At 46.8% G+C, this 17166-nt stretch overlaps 1 protein-coding gene across 1 annotated transcript in view; it reads left to right on the top strand.

Annotated features, from left to right (window-relative positions):
- Window positions 1-17166, top strand: part of ppp2r3a (protein phosphatase 2, regulatory subunit B'', alpha) — a 57996-nt gene extending 40830 nt beyond the window's left edge. The window contains exons 4-14 of the mRNA XM_053435078.1: window positions 7785-8072; window positions 8327-8430; window positions 8610-8712; window positions 8807-8881; window positions 12448-12691; window positions 13154-13202; window positions 13290-13379; window positions 13494-13669; window positions 13774-13892; window positions 14170-14276; window positions 14437-17166. Coding sequence (XP_053291053.1) covers window positions 7785-8072; window positions 8327-8430; window positions 8610-8712; window positions 8807-8881; window positions 12448-12691; window positions 13154-13202; window positions 13290-13379; window positions 13494-13669; window positions 13774-13892; window positions 14170-14276; window positions 14437-14533 — 1452 coding nt within the window. The 3' untranslated portion in view covers window positions 14534-17166. The remainder of the gene's footprint in view (window positions 1-7784; window positions 8073-8326; window positions 8431-8609; window positions 8713-8806; window positions 8882-12447; window positions 12692-13153; window positions 13203-13289; window positions 13380-13493; window positions 13670-13773; window positions 13893-14169; window positions 14277-14436) is intronic.

The following is a 17166-nucleotide window of genomic DNA, read 5'->3' as shown; positions in this document are numbered from 1 at the left end:
GACTCTCAGCTCCCACTGTAACACAGGGCACAGCGTCCGGCTCACTCCTTATGGCTCCATCTACAGGATGATTGTTGAACTATCACCAGCGTCTGATGATCTATGAATCAGTTTTATTTTCCAAGCAGTGTGATTCTACCTCATATATTTATTACTATATTAACGGCCTTAAAATGATTGATCTTTAAATTAAGTGCTGGGAATTAAGTCGTCCACTAACCAGAGGGTCAATGGTTCGATCCCCGGCTTCCTCCAGTCCACGTGCGGAGGTGCCCTTGGGCAAGACACTGAACCCTAACTGTACCGGCAGTGTGTCGGTGATGTGTGGTAGAGAAAGTGCTGCAGATACTTGCACTGAACTTGTGTGTTTAATGCAAATTGGTCATCAGAACGTATTTTGGAATAATATATTGTTAGAGTAAGGGATGTTAAGATGATTTGTGTGCACCCTCTTTCAGCATTTCCCACTTTCTATGCACAAAGCTTCAGTCCAATCTCTATCTCCTCCCAAGGATTTATTATGTGTATCATGCATTGTGCAGCAGCGTGGGAATCCCTTGTGCAGAGGCTCCTTATCACCGCTGACACTTCTCCCTGCTAACGTCCTTCTCATTCATTGCTCCTCCCTCTGGAAAAGACAGGAGTGGATTCTCTCGGCCGGTGGCTGTGTGGAGTCTCCTGCTGCCCTCTAGTGTCGGCTCTCGCACTGCAGCTCCAGGCCCGGGGCCGTCACTGCTGCTGATGTAGGATGAGCTCACTCACTCAAAACACTGAGATAGCCATTAAACGGTAACACAAAACTAGCACAACCTGATAGGCGTGTGTATAAATATATAAAAAAAGTCCCGGCCGGGCCAAGTGGAGCTTGTTGTTATGAAGCATCACTTGTCGACAGGCTGCTGTTCCCGCTGAGGGAGGTGATTCACGGGGAGATGGTTCTCCGGTGATGTGGCCGGGCATCGCTCCCAGAAATAGGAAGTAAAGTGATACCACAAGTACAGAGAAAGAACCCCCCCAATGCTTAAAGTGAAGTTACGTGTTTTCAGAACAACTTCTTGTGAGAGTGCATGAAGGGTGAGGGGGTTGATATTATCAGCTGATATCCTGAAATCACAGATATTGCTATATTGGTGTGTACGTAGGAAAATATGCACAAATAACCAGTAAAAAGCAGCACAAAATGTTTTGATGGGGGTATTTTTGGTGTCGATCCTGATAAAAGGGAAATTACAGGAATTAACCTTCACTTGCGAGTTGTGAGGGCATTTTTTCAACATATTCCTTGATTTCTATTGGTCTAAAACATCCAGTATCATTCAGGATCTTATGTAGAGTTCCAGTGGCTTGATTAAAAAAGATGGCACTGTTGCTGCTGTGGCACATGTTTACTACAGAGCAGCCTCTGTTACCAGACAGCCGCAGCAGCAGCAGCAGCAGCAGCAGCAGCAGCAGCAGCAGCAGCAGCAGCAGCAGCGGCTGTGTGTCTGACTGCTCCCATGTTGTCCTCCTCTGATGCGGATGTGATGTAAACCGGGGCCAGCAGTGATTCACTTCATCTATTGCGGAAGCAGCACTTGAACTGCGGGTCCATTCTCCCCCAGTTTGGAGAGGAGGCTCCCGAGGCAACTTTGTGTGTGCGTGTGTGTTTGTGTGTGTGTGTGTGTGTTTGTGTGAGTGTGTGAGTGTTCTTGAGAGGAAGTGAGACGGGGAATAAAAAATAGCGCAGCGATGTGAATTACATTTCCTGCCTTTGGCACGGTAACCCTGGGAGCATTCCACCCCCCCACTCAATCCAGGGAAAGGGTTATTGCCATGGCGATGGCATTTGGCAGGCATGGTCTAAACTCTAAAGTGAGTTTGTGTGTAGTAACAAAGAAGGGGGGGGGGGGGGGGGGGGGTTGCGGCTCTTTGTCATGTGAAATGACAAAGTTTAGTTTTACTTGTTGAAAGAGAAGAAAAAACATGTTTTCAGTTAAGCTGTTCATCACAAACTTTGATAAAGGCCCATTTGTGGTCAAGCATAACAGAAAGTTAGTGTGTGTGTGTGTGTGTGGGTGTGTGTTTGTGTGTTTGTGCTGTCACGTGTGCATCCATATGTGTGTGTGAAGTCTGCCTGGTGCCCCGAAGCAGAAATAAACATGAAATCGGTGGCTATATTTACACAGAGCAGACAGCCAATTTCACAGAGCAGGTGTGTGTGTGTGTGTGTGTGTCTGTCTGTTTAGGAAGTTGTCATGTTCACACTATTTAACTGCTCTGAAAGCCTGGAAGAAGCAGTTCCTTTTAAGTGAATTCAATGAGATACACACACAAACCCCTGTCGCCATAGCCCATCGTGACGGAGACGGTGAGGAGAGTCATCGTGTTCCGATCCACCACTGACTCATCCCTCCTTATCTTGCCGCCATGTGCACACACACACACACACACACACACACACACGCACACATGACTTCACACATGAAGAGCACATTACACCGACTTACATTGATTTCCTGGGGACTCTGACCTTAACCATACTTTCTAGTTGCCTAGACTTAAACTTAACCGTATCCTAAACCTTAAATCTTAACCTTAAGACATTCATCTTCACCCTGAAATGTCCTTTTCCTTTTCCCACTATATGAGTAACACCCGGGCCACACACACACACATAAATCCTCTGCCCTGACACATTGGACACATGTGCTTGTGTGCTAATTGAACCCTGTGGACGGCCCCTGTGCGCACGTCCAACATTTATTTAACAGTCGGATGAAGGCAGCAGTTGTTTGACAGCTGAGCCTCGGCCTCCGTCCCTCCGCTCTCCCCATCATGCATTAAGTGGTCAATGTCATGGAGGCTGCTGACTCACCTGTTCCACTGAGCACTTGAGCAGTTGAAGACATAACACAACACACACACACACACACACACACACACACACACACACACACACACACACACACACACACACACACACACTCACACACACACACATATATACACCCACCTGTTGCTCACCACCTAAACCCTGCTTAAATTTCCGTTAACACTTCTCCTCTTCCTTCTTTAACCTTTTCTTTCTGTTCTTTCTCTGCTTATCCCAGCACTTAGGGAGATTAGCATCTTATTATTAGGTGCGTCATTGTTTTGGTCTAGCGTTTTTATTCATATAAATTACAGCTATAGGCTCCATAATAATCAACAAGATTTTAATTTAACTTGACTACCAAATGATCTCTTACACTGAATCAAATCTGATCCTCACCGCAGAGAAAGAGGAGATTAATCGGAGGACAATTATATAAAACACATAATTTGCGACGGAGCTTTAGATCCATTTAGGGGAAAAAATCACTTTGAGAATCAAGTCACAATGATACAAGAATAAAGTCAATTTTAGGCCACTTGTCATTTGAGAGGAGGAATATCAGCAGATCAGTATGTTCCCTTCATTAAAATGAGCAATGTGCAGCATCTTGTAGAGTAATACTTCAATCTGTTAAAAAAGAAAAGGCGTCAGTTGTTCTTTCTTACTGTAGTTTATCTTTCTCTATGTTGTGTCTTGCACCAATATCTAACATTATGTCTTTATCTTGCTTCACCAAACAAAAAAGATTTTAAAAAAAAAACAATTGTTGTTATGCACGTGTGTGTGGCCTGGGAACTGACCAACACATCAGTGCTTTCCTTATGTGTACCTCCCATTGGGAACCGTCTGTCCCAGTTGCTTTTCCTGAGCTACCGACCCACATACTATGGTGGGACACCTGAGAATCTCTGAAGGAGCCAGTCTCCAGTTGTTCTTGGAAAAAGTCTCCATCTTTACACAACTTGGTAAATGAAGTTGTTTTTCATTTAGGTGTTTGCGAAGCAGAGTCAGGAAGACGTGGCAGGTTTTAGGACCGAGTGGAGACAGTCCGAGAGGGCCGGGCTTTACACATGCCTGTCAGTCAGGCAGGAAAAGAGCACACAGCTGCCCAGTGGCATCTGCTCTGCCTCACACACACACACACACACACACACACACACACCAACGCTTCCATGCACACGCGTAGATCTCTTTATCCAGAGTTCTATGATATCACAAGTGCATCGCTGCAGTCGATGAGGTCGTGCAGAGAGAGAAGGGGGGGGGGGGCAGTAAATCAGACCGAGAGCAGCTGAGAGAGAGAAAGAACATGACATGAGCGGCTGGTGTGAGGGCAGTGGTGCGTTCCCAAGATTATGTTCATAAGAAGTGACCAGAAGGCAGACAATGTGTGTGTGTGTGTGTGTGTGTGTGTGTGTGTGTGTGTGTTTTTGTGTGCGTGGGATCGGTACGTGACCTTGGCTTCAGTACAGAGTCCAGTTGTTCCAAAGAATTCAGGGAGCTGAGAGGAGTCACCCTAAAACACAAGGTGACTCACTTATTTTTCTGGAGAGTGGCTCACACACAAACACACACACACACACACACACACACACACACACACACACACACACACACACACACACACACTAACACACATCCCCATACGTGTATAGCAGGAGGAACAACACAAACAAGGTCTCCAAAGGATAACAAAGCAGGGGTATAAGCATTAATTTCAAATTGCAATAAAACTAAAAATCATTTTCAGAGTTGTGTTTGTGTTGTGGGAGAATGTGTGAATCTGTTTTTATGGCCCCTAAAGATCTCTCTGGCGTCTGGAAAAATAATTTCCTCAGTTTTCATCCAGGAGCACTGATGAGTTTAATTACCCGTGAGGCCCAGTAGATGGCACTGCACTCTCCGTCTGTGCACATCTGCAGGATGCACCAGCAGATTCTGAGAAATCTACAGTTTCCTGTTCTTTGACAGCAGCGAGTGTCGGTATTTACAGTTCAGAATGTGTAAACAGTGAAATGGGGTAGTTGAATTTTTAGCTGGACAGGATTAAAATAGGCCGCTCATGTCTGTCCTGAGAGATCCTCTTTCTCAGGCCGGTTGCTTCTTGGCACGGACGGGGAACTGGCCTGATTTGGCAGAACTGGGATTGAGGGCCGACTCTAAACTTCCTGGCATATAGAGGATGTTGTATTGTATTTTCACCAATTTATTAAAAGCATAGGGACATAAACATAAATTCTAATCATGGTATTTTAGGTTCTGAGGTTTGTGCCAATGATTCAATTCAAATGTGGTAATGACATTTAATAGATAGTCAGATTGTTTGCTCCTGGTCTCCAGCTTCTTGAATCAGAGGATTTAATGATTCCATTATAAATGAAATATCTTTGCGTAAATCGCATTTGACAGAAAAAAAATTATGCAACTAATTTGATTAATAAGAGTCTCCTAAACCTAGTTTGAACTTTCCTAATCCTACAGTTTGAAGACTTCACTTTGAGCTATAAGACTTGTGATGGGGATTTATTTGCTTTTAATTACTAAGTTAATTCAGAAAGTGTTTGTTAGGTTACTTGGCAGGAAAAGAATCACTTGCCGCAGCCGCACTGGTGGTTGTGAGGATCTTTTAATAATTTTTTGACATTTTAGAAACTGGTGAACTATTAAAATATGATTGATATGAGAGTCTATAAACTCATTTGAATGTTCAGAGGGGCGGTTGCTTTCCCTCAGTGAGCTGCAGGTCCAGTTAGATGACTGGATGTCGACAGATGCCACAACAGGTGCTTTACTGGCTGATGTGTCACTCCATCCTGAATTACCTCTACGATAAAATTTCAGCTTACTCCACTTGCACCGAAGAAAAAAATGATTTCAATCCCAGTTGTAGCTTCCCTCTTTTGTCAAAGGAAGGGACCCCGGGTGAGGGCTCAGGTCCCTGCAAAACGCTGCACACTGATATGCAACATGGCCGAATCCTCTCCCCCTCCCGACTCACCCCCCGCACTCCCCCTCACCCCCAGGACAGCCGGTTCGCTGCGTGTGTGTTGCCAGACTCCGGCGTGGCTCATGTTTCTCATGTGCAGTTTGTCAGAGGGCAGCTTGGAGCGGCAGGCACCGGTGAGACGACACCAAAATACATACATCCAGAGCTGACAGGGGGAACACCGGAGGGTCTCTGCCTCATATAGGAGCTGCCGTGCAGGGGCTGCGATTCGCCACAGAGCATATCGGTACCATGGTGCTGGCGTCCGGCCCTCACGGCTGCACGGGGGTCTGGAGGAACGTCTCTTTGCACAGATACTCTGCTGGATTACTGCTGGTCAGGACCCTGATTTGGGAGCCGGTGCATTCGAGTGGGATCAGATTTTGTGGGTGTGTGTGATTTCCCCCCACGTCCTGGATTCTCCTTCACTGTCCTGAGGTGATTGGCTGTATTGTAGTTGCCGAGCTGTTGGACTTATTCACTTCAGCTCACTCGATTTCCTCTCACTGGTTGTGTGGTTGCTGGGAGAGCTGGTCCACCTGGTCCACCTGTAGCCTCGGCGTCAACAGCCGCACCGGTGGCCCTGTCTGGTGGGGGGATACAAGTCTCGGCCCCCACCATGATGATCAAGGAGCCGTCGTTACGCGGGGACCCTGACCTGAGGGGGGAGCTGGCCTATCTGGCCAGGGGGTGTGACTTTGTCCTCCCCTCGCGATTCAAGAAGAGAATCAAGTCCTTCCAGCAGCAACAGGTCAGTCGGTGCAACAGGTCGGAGGGACGAGGGGAGCGAGACCGAAAAGACCCAAACTGACAAACACGTTCCTACAGGAAATACACACATACAGTAGATGCATCTCTCACGCACACACACACACACACACACACACACACACACACACACACACACACACACAGTGACGTGCCAGGGCCGACAGACTCCTCTGAGGCAGATACCAGCAGTGTATTAATAGGGCAGGAGGTGCAGGAATAGAGTGATAGAATGAACGCTGTGAAGGAGGGCGACAGGGGGAGGACCACCACAGCTGTCCTGCTCAATACACACACTGTGGGGAGCACGCAGACACACACACACAGACACACACACACACCCACACACACCGCAACAGAGAGTGACTGCTTTTTATTTAAGTTTTTTTACTTACTTGCTCATATCTTTTTTAATCCCACCTCTGATGAAGATGACTCTGCATGTTGTTTGTCACCTTGTTGCAGGTGGAGGTGGAAGATGAAATAACTATGAATTATGGTCACAGGTTAAATATATAGATCATTACAATCAGATAATAGAAGAACAGAAGATAAAATGTGGAGATAACAAAATCATCCAGTTGCAGATATTAAACATTTAAGGGACGTATTTTAATAACTATTATAAATGATGCGTGCAAAGAAACTGTTTGAATACACTTGATCAAGTCATAATACATATGACTGTTCCTTTGTGTGTGTTCATCGTGCTGCAGTACTATTGTGACTATATGTTACAGCCTTTGTCTGACAGACTGTAGCCACAGCTCCATCTCTTTGTTTGTGTGTTCACGACTCACTCACTTTCCAGCACATTCCTCACATCGGTGTATCATCCTCATAAAGAGGAGTCGAGTCTTGTTGTCTGCTCCTCTGGGGTTTGTTGGCTCTTAAAGTGAGAAAATTATTGACTTCCAGTTTCCTGCAGTTTAAGAATTCATGTAAAATTGGTGCAAGTGTCAGTTGTTAAATCAAATCGGGAGATAAGTGCCTAGATTGTGGTGTCACGTGTCTGTCGTTAAAATTGCAGGAATGGTTTCTTTCTTTTAAGATTCAGTTTTCAATGCATTCTCATTCAACAGTTTAAAGGAGAAACTAAATATGGGGTGTGATCAGGTAATCAGCCCCAGCTCTGCCCCTCCACCCCCCCACCTGACCTCCCTCCTCTCTTTTCAGGTCCAGTCCAAGTTAGAGAACAAGCCGGGCACGCCACCGCCGGCCCCCGCCCCTGCCCCGGCCACACCGACCCCGACGCCGCGCTCGCCCAGCCCTCCTCCGGCTCCGGTGATCCCCACCCCTCCTCCCCCCGCCGCAGCCAACATTCCCAGGTTCTACTACCCCCGTGGGCTCCCTGCCCTGGGCCCGGCTGCCAACCACGACTCGGCCATCGCTGCCATCGAGGCGGCCTTCACGGAGTTCGAGGAGGAGAAGGCGGACATTTATGAAATGGGCAAGATTGCAAAGGTCGGTAATTAAACAGCGGATGTTATAATGTTTTAATATCATCTTCTGACATTACCAGCCTCAACCTTTACTTGTTAACATCAGTCCTTCATCTGCTTAACACCAGGGACTACAGATCCTGAGTCATACATCACAGCTTTTATCCTGTCACTCCTTTCCAAGCAGTGTCAAACACACACTCCTGAAGTGCAGCACACTATTGTTCTTCAGGGTAAAATAATGGTTGTGTTACTTGTGTGTGTGTCTGTGTTCAGGCTTGTGGGTGTCCTCTCTACTGGAAGTCGGCCATGTTCTACGCTGCAGGTGGCGAGAGGACGGGCTTCGTCTCGGTCCACTCCTTCATTGCAACCTGGAGGAAGTAAGACGTCACCTTCATCCGACTTTTCATTCATTATTGTTTTTTCTTTCATCAGGTTATAAAATTGTCTCCTTTATCTTTTTTTCTTTCCCCACTCGTCTCCTCTCCTCTTCCTCTCCCCTTCCTCTTCCTCTCCTCTCCCCTTCCTCTTCCTCTCCTCCTCCTCTCCTCCCCTGCAGGTTGTTGCACAGTTGCCACGATGACTCATCCAGGTTTATTTACCTGCTGACCAAACCTGGCTGTAACTACCTGGAGCAGGAGGATTTCATTCCTCTGATGCAGGTAAACGTCACATCAACGTAGATTCTGTAGTTTTCTCTCGGACTCGTCTGACTTGGGGTTTCCTGCTCCTTCCTGTTTGTGTTTGTGTGATTAGGACATCGTGGACACTCACCCTGGACTCACCTTTCTGAAGGATGCACCTGAATTCCATTCCCGCTACATCACAACGGTAACTGGCAGGAAAAACTATATTAGCTTTAAATGTTTTATCATAATATTAAAGCTCAGTATAAGATCACTACCATTCATTATTATTTGTTTATTAAGATTTGAGGGCATATATAAATTACATTATTGATGTAAATTTTATTATCCAATATAGTTATTAATATATCAACCATTAATAATATTATAATATGTTTAATAGTTTTCTAATATAATGGGACACTGAGGCAGTATTCAAGGACAATCTTGATGTACTTTTACTTATATTATATTTCCATTTCCTGCCTCTTTACTTATACTTTGTGTACATTGTATCTTTTACTTTTCTTTGTATATTTAACAGCTTTAGTTACTAGTTGCTTTACATATTATAGATTTTACAGATGTTTCATTCAGATGATGGGCTTATTAATATAATAATGAAGATTAAACTGTCCAACATATATAAAATAGATCAAATAAATCCACCTTACCTGGTCAATGATGATTGTCCACTAATGAAATATGATAACACTCTGAAAAGTACCAATAATAATCAGCTTTACTTTTGATACAAGTAAAATGTAATGACATTTACTGGTTTGTTCATTGTGATATTGTTACATTTACAAAATCAAAATAATTTTGTAAAAGTACATAGATGTGAGGAGCAGAGGAGCAAAAGAGTAGAGGACGAGAGGTGCAGAGGAGTAGAGGAGTAGAGGAGTAGAGGGGTAGAGGAGCAGAGGTGTAGAGGAGCAGAGGAGTAGAGGTGTAGAGGAGCAGAGGAGTAGAGGAGCAGAGGAGTAGAGGAGCCGACGAGTAGAGGAGTAGAGGGGTAGAGGAGCAGAGGAGTAGAGGAGCAGAGGTGTAGAGGACTAGAGGAGCAGAGGGGTAGAGGACTAGAGGACTAGAGGACTAGAGGACTAGAGGAGCAGAGGACTAGAGGACTAGAGGAGCAGAGGAGCAGAGGACTAGAGGACTAGAGGAGCAGAGGAGCAGAGGACTAGAGGGGTAGAGGGGTAGAGGAGCAGCAGATGAGTAGAGGAGTAGAGGAGCAGAGGAGCAGAGGCGCAGAGGAGTAGAGGCGTAGAGGAGCAGAGGAGCAGAGGAGTAGAGGCGTAGAGGAGTAGAGGAGTAGAGGCCTAGAGGAGCAGAGGAGTAGAGGAGTAGAGGAGTAGAGGAGCAGAGGTGTAGAGGACTAGAGGAGCAGAGGGGTAGAGGAGTAGAGGAGCAGAGGAGTAGAGGAGCAGAGGAGCAGAGGACTAGAGGACTAGAGGAGTAGAGGAGCAGAGGAGCAGAGGAGCAGAGGAGTAGAGGACTAGAGGGGTAGAGGGGTAGAGGAGCAGAGGACTAGAGGAGTAGAGGAGTAGAGGAGCAGAGGACTAGAGGAGTAGAGGAGTAGAGGAGCAGATGAGTAGAGGAGCAGATGAGTAGAGGAGCAGAGGACTAGAGGAGTAGAGGAGTAGAGGAGTAGAGGAGCAGACGAGTAGAGGACTAGAGGAGCAGAGGACTAGAGGAGCAGAGGAGTAGAGGAGCAGAGGAGTAGAGGAGCAGAGGAGCAGAGGACTAGAGGACTAGAGGAGTAGAGGAGCAGAGGAGTAGAGGTGTAGAGGAGCAGAGGAGCAGAGGAGTAGAGGAGCAGAGGAGTAGAGGTGTAGAGGAGCAGAGGAGTAGAGGAGCAGAGGAGTAGAGGAGCCGACGAGTAGAGGAGTAGAGGAGTAGAGGGGTAGAGGAGCAGAGGAGTAGAGGAGCAGAGGTGTAGAGGACTAGAGGAGCAGAGGGGTAGAGGAGTAGAGGAGTAGAGGGGTAGAGGAGCAGAGGAGTAGAGGAGCAGAGGTGTAGAGGACTAGAGGAGCAGAGGGGTAGAGGAGTAGAGGACTAGAGGACTAGAGGACTAGAGGACTAGAGGAGCAGAGGACTAGAGGACTAGAGGAGCAGAGGAGCAGAGGACTAGAGGACTAGAGGAGCAGAGGGGTAGAGGAGTAGAGGACTAGAGGACTAGAGGACTAGAGGACTAGAGGAGCAGAGGACTAGAGGAGCAGAGGAGCAGAGGACTAGAGGACTAGAGGACTAGAGGAGCAGAGGACTAGAGGGGTAGAGGGGTAGAGGAGCAGCAGATGAGTAGAGGAGTAGAGGAGCAGAGGAGCAGAGGCGCAGAGGAGTAGAGGCGTAGAGGAGCAGAGGAGCAGAGGAGTAGAGGCGTAGAGGAGTAGAGGAGTAGAGGCCTAGAGGAGCAGAGGAGTAGAGGAGTAGAGGAGTAGAGGAGCAGAGGTGTAGAGGACTAGAGGAGCAGAGGGGTAGAGGAGTAGAGGAGCAGAGGAGTAGAGGAGCAGAGGAGCAGAGGACTAGAGGACTAGAGGACTAGAGGAGTAGAGGAGTAGAGGAGCAGAGGAGCAGAGGAGCAGAGGAGTAGAGGACTAGAGGGGTAGAGGGGTAGAGGAGCAGAGGACTAGAGGAGTAGAGGAGTAGAGGAGCAGAGGACTAGAGGAGTAGAGGAGTAGAGGAGCAGATGAGTAGAGGAGCAGATGAGTAGAGGAGCAGAGGACTAGAGGAGTAGAGGAGTAGAGGAGTAGAGGAGCAGACGAGTAGAGGACTAGAGGAGCAGAGGACTAGAGGAGCAGAGGAGTAGAGGAGCAGAGGAGTAGAGGAGCAGAGGAGTAGAGGAGCAGAGGAGCAGAGGACTAGAGGAGTAGAGGAGTAGAGGAGCAGAGGAGCAGAGGAGCAGAGGAGTAGAGGACTAGAGGGGTAGAGGGGTAGAGGAGCAGAGGACTAGAGGAGTAGAGGAGTAGAGGAGCAGAGGACTAGAGGAGTAGAGGAGTAGAGGAGCAGATGAGTAGAGGAGCAGATGAGTAGAGGAGCAGAGGACTAGAGGAGTAGAGGAGTAGAGGAGTAGAGGAGCAGACGAGTAGAGGACTAGAGGAGCAGAGGACTAGAGGAGCAGAGGAGTAGAGGAGCAGAGGAGTAGAGGAGCAGAGGAGTAGAGGAGCAGAGGAGTAGAGGACTAGAGGAGCAGAGGACTAGAGGAGCAGAGGACTAGAGGGGTAGAGGAGCAGAGGACTAGAGGAGTAGAGGAGTAGAGGAGTAGAGGAGCAGATGAGTAGAGGAGCAGATGAGTAGAGGAGCAGAGGACTAGAGGAGTAGAGGACTAGAGGAGCAGAGGAGGCCGTGCTCTGGTGCGTCAGTGTTGAAGTGACATCACAGAAACACTGACGCCCCCTACAGCCCGCTGCAGCTGCAGCAGGGGCCTCGGCCTCTCTCATGTCCATATTAAGACACTTCCTTCAGCCGGGGCCTGTTGACCCACCACTCCATGAGACATTAGTAGCCCAGGGAGGTCCCTGCACCAGGAAATAGACGCTAATCTGCTCTGTGCTGAGCTGAAGTGTCGTATTTCAGGGACAGGGAGTGCAGATCCTCTTAAAGACATGTTTCACTAAGATGAATGATGAATGAGGACAAATGTATCAGTGGGGGATCGTTGGTGGAATTTCCAGCTTCAGTTTAAGAGAATCCAGCTTCCTTTTTAAACCTTTTTAAAAAGGCACTTTTTTATTAGACATTAATTTGGATCCCTCCTGTAATATCCAGGTGATCCAGCGGATCTTCTACGTGGTGAACCGGTCGTGGACGGGTCGTATCAACATGATCGAGCTGCGCCGGAGCAACTTCCTCCAGACGCTGGCCCTGCTGGAGGAGGAGGACGACATCAACCAGATCACCGACTACTTCTCCTACGAGCACTTCTACGTCATCTACTGCAAGTTTTGGGAGCTGGACGCCGACCACGACCTCTACATCGACCCCAAAGACCTGTCGAGATACAACGACCACGGTAAGAGCGGCTTGAGCCCAGGATTTATTTTTCCACAACTGAAATTCATCTATACCAGATGCATTGGGGACTTTTCTGCAAATCACTGTTAGGAAAGAAATCAGGCCCTGAGGGGGAAAAAGACAATTTGATTCCAAAATCAAAAACATAAAATTTATTTGCTGATCTAATATGGGCTGGACTTCCAGTAAAGATCCAGAATTCGAAGCAGACAAACCTGAGTTTTGCTTATTTTCAATTTTTGAGCAGCTTTTTGTCCTGGACGCAGCATTTTCATGCTTTCTGATGTGAAACAGCATTAAACAATTTACTGCATTATATGACCACTCAGCCAAAAAATATAATTCACTGATGCAATACACCACTTACACAAGTGACTGTACTTGTTGTACTTGTACTTGTTTCTGTGCATTTGAACAAAAATCACATTTGTGTATTTTTCCTGGTTCTCTCTTCTGACAGCTTCCTCGAACAGAATCATTGAGAGATTGTTCTCGGGCGCCGTCACTCGGTACGTGGAAGCAAACAAAACTCAGACGAGCTGGTTACTTCACTGTAATGGCAGCACTGATTGTGAATGGCTCTCCTTTGTTTTCAGGGGTTACGCGGTGCAGAGAGAAGGAAGGATGAGCTACGCCGAGTTTGTCTGGTTCCTCATATCTGAGGAAGACAAGAAGAATCCCACCAGGTATGAGTCGCTCTGTTCTGTGGGACGGAGCAGATGAATATGTGGTCACTGTTTGTGTGTGATGAATATTTCCCGTCTTACTTGTGTGTAACCATACTTCATTTCTCTCTTTAGTATTGAGTACTGGTTCCGGTGCATGGACGCAGATGGCGACGGCGTCCTCTCCATGTTTGAGTTGGAGTATTTCTACGAGGAGCAGTGTGAGAGGATGGAAAGAATGGGCATCGAACCTCTGCCCTTCCAGGATCTGCTCTGCCAGATGCTTGACCTGGTCAAACCTGAGAGCTCAGGTAGTTCGCTCTATCCCTTTCATAATCATGATATCTTTTATTGCTTGTTTGTCGTTTGCATCCTCCCGTGGGAACATAACACAACCACGTGCTGTTGTCTCCAGGTAAGATAACTCTGAGTGATCTGAAGCGCTGCAGGATGGCCTACATCTTCTTTGACACCTTCTTCAACCTGGAGAAATACCTGGACCATGAACAGAGGGATCCGTTTGCTGTGCAAAAGGTGTGAGTCTGCAGGCAGTGTGTGTGTAATGTTCAGCAACACTGTTATTTGGAAGCAGAAGTGTTGCACAATAGTTGAAAAAGTTGAAAAACATTTAAATGAATCATGGTCTGGCCTTTGGTTCCCAGAATTGTGAGCATCTCCTCATCATCACTTCCAGCAATGAGGCCTTTTTCATAGATTTGATGGATTTGTTCCTAATTCCAAATAAAGAAGTAGATTTGTGAGTATTTGTTTTCATTGCCTCATGTTTGTGTTGTTGGATGTTATGTCACAGGACATTGACAGTGAAGGTCCGGAGCCGTGTGACTGGGATAAATACGCCTCGGAGGAGTATGAGATACTGGTGGCAGAAGAGACTGCCAACGAACAGCTGCACGAGGGGTAAAGGAGCCGAGCATTATTTTTCAAATCAAATTATAATCGATTTGCATGTTACAGAGCACATCAACGAAATAATATTCAAAACATTCAGGAGAAAAGAGAGGTGCAACAATGATGTGTCTTCAGCTACAACCAGTTCAACTCTGTGTGTTTGTTCCAGGTCTTTTGACGACGACTATGATTCTGAGGAACTTCAGGTCCCCGGAGAGATCGGGAATAAAATGGAAAAACTGGTGATATCTGATCTGACGGCATAAAAAAAAAACATTGTTCCCTGGAATTCCTTGGCCGTTCATCCTGGAAAACAGATGGTGAGCGAGAGACAGACGTTCCCCTCGGATGGAGGGATCTGAAGAAGCAAATGGACGTAAGGACGGAGAGAAAATGATTCTGGCATCTGTGGAACGATGACTCTGGAGTGTTCCTCAGCACGGACTCTTGTTGTGTGTGTGTGACCGTAAACCAGTACTGTGCTTTGTCTGGTGCAAAAAAAGAACACAAATGCACCTTTATTCATGCAGGAAACCTTCACTGTAAAATAATGTAATCGTGAATCCTGCCAGACGACAATCACCTGCGATCAGTCGCTGCTCTGCTGAGGCCGGACACACACTGATGGAGTTGGAGAAATGGACACTTGGAAACACTGCAGATAAGGACAGTGATATGCATCGCCTTCCGAAACCCCACAGACACACAACAGTCAGCTGCTCAGCTCTACCACACACAGACACACACACACACACACACACACACAGACACACACTGCCATCAGAGACCGACTTCCCGAGCATCTCGCCCGTCACTGTGTTTTTTTTCTCATAGAGGAAGTCGTTTTAAAAACCTCTGTTCCCTTCAGGGAGGACTCACGTAAACCGTCCGGCTGGTCGTGGCAGCGCCCCTCTGTGGCCGGCCCGCGCCACTGCACGTCCACTGCTCGTCGTGCACGCCGCGTAATGACTGGCTCAACCTCGCCAAGAGGGAGTTCAGTTCACTGCACAGCCTGAGCTGCTCTATTCTTAGAGGGGCATTATCAGCACCCCACCTCTGGACTCGCTTTGAAGTCGTCTCCAAAACCCTGGAAGAAATGTCTCCGGCTCCGCGGAGCTTCAGCAGGGCAGAGGCAGAGATGCGTCTCGACAGCCATGATCAAACTCTCTGGTAGAGTTGCCCACACATTTCCACCTGTAACATTTGTAATTATATATATGCACATAATAAGAACTGTGAGCTGGGCCTGTCCATCTCATGCACTTGTCCAGCACATGGTATCGTGGTAAAGTTTATTTTACCTGGTAATTATTTTCATTCGTTTCTGTCGTTTATGCCAAAAATGCAATTTTTTTTTCTGCCTGGAAGTTTGGTGTTTTCTCCCTGTCACACACACACAGCACTGAGGACTCTTAAAGGATCAGGACGTCCAAATGATAAAAAATGAGTATAACTCTATCCATTGATATATCAGTCCCTCAGTCCATCTCATTACAGTGATGGTGAATCAAAAAAAATATGTGTGTGTCCTGCAACAGAGAAAAAGCATTCAACCTGTGACCGGCGGCCTCTCTGAACCCGTGCCCCTGTTATTCTTAAACCAAACCACAGAACAGTTTCCATTAGGAGCTGCTTTCTATCGAGGAACCCGTCCTGGCTCTGACGTGTGCGCAGGGTAACGGGACACCGCGTCTGACGGGGCGTGATGCTGTTGAATTTTCTGAAATGCAATTTAGTTTTTTTCATGCTTCCAGGATCACGTGGAATCCCACTCGCTCACCACAGCACTGGAGAGGGAGACAGAAATCCTCGGCGATAGATTTATTTTAACATGAGCAAATTAAATCCCTTAAATTTGATTGAACCTTTAGCTCTTGTTATTTACTGTGTTGCACTCACAGTGGTGTATACATGTGTGTGTACACTGCCCTCACTGCAGTAGCTCAGAGCGTGTGTGTTGACTTGTACATCACCAGTCGAGGAGTCGTGTTTTAGGGACGTGGGATCTGTTGCTCTCAGCTCGGGACTGTTTATACATCCTAGTGGCTGCCATGGTGATGCTGTCCCTGTGTTGTGTGTGTTGTGTGTGTGTGTGTGTGTGTACTGTACGCAGACACACTCGTACACACACAATGCAATCGTTTTCGAATGAAAGGGAGAAAGAGAGCTCACGATGCTGCGATGACCTCGAGTTTCCCTCCTTCTGCTCCACAGCCATTGTAAATGTGCCTGACTGTGTATTAAACTATATTATTATTATCATTATCAGTAATAATGAGCCATTATACATGTAATGGCTGTTATTTTCTTTTGTATTTTGATGGTTTGTATTGCTGTGCCACTGTGTGGCTCGTGGGGCTGGGGGGGTAAATTATGTTAGACGTGTGTATGTTTGTGTGTTAAATCCACAGTGGATTTCAGTAGAGGGGGGGGGGGGGAGACAATCCACCTGACAATCAAAAACCTCTGAGACTGATGTTTTACTTCTGTGGTCACAGACACACACTCGCACACTCTCATGGAGACGTCTTCACCCGGACAGTGTGACAGGTGATGGGACGTCTTTCTGACTCTATGCAAAGTGTCCTGATGCTCATCGGGGAGGAGAGAAGCCATGTGGGACTTTTACTTTGAAATGATATCTCTACTGTGAGAGGTAGAGAAGAGACTTTTATTTTGACGTACTTCCTCTTTGCAGAGAGATGTGACGCGAGTCCTGGTTACTGTATTGGCATGGTTTTATTTCTCTTCATCACTTTATCTTTCTTTCTTTCTCACCTTCTTTCTTTCTTTCTTTCTTTCTTTCTTTCTTTCTTACTCTCTTTTATTTGTCCTGTTCCATGTCATTTGTTGCTTTTGTCTGAAGTTCAAAAGTTTAAATAAAGATGTTTCAAGAATA

This window comes from Pleuronectes platessa, chromosome 11, assembly GCF_947347685.1.
Source record: "Pleuronectes platessa chromosome 11, fPlePla1.1, whole genome shotgun sequence".
NCBI classification, from domain to species: domain Eukaryota; kingdom Metazoa; phylum Chordata; class Actinopteri; order Pleuronectiformes; family Pleuronectidae; genus Pleuronectes; species Pleuronectes platessa.
This window is presented reverse-complemented; position numbering and strand designations above follow the sequence as displayed.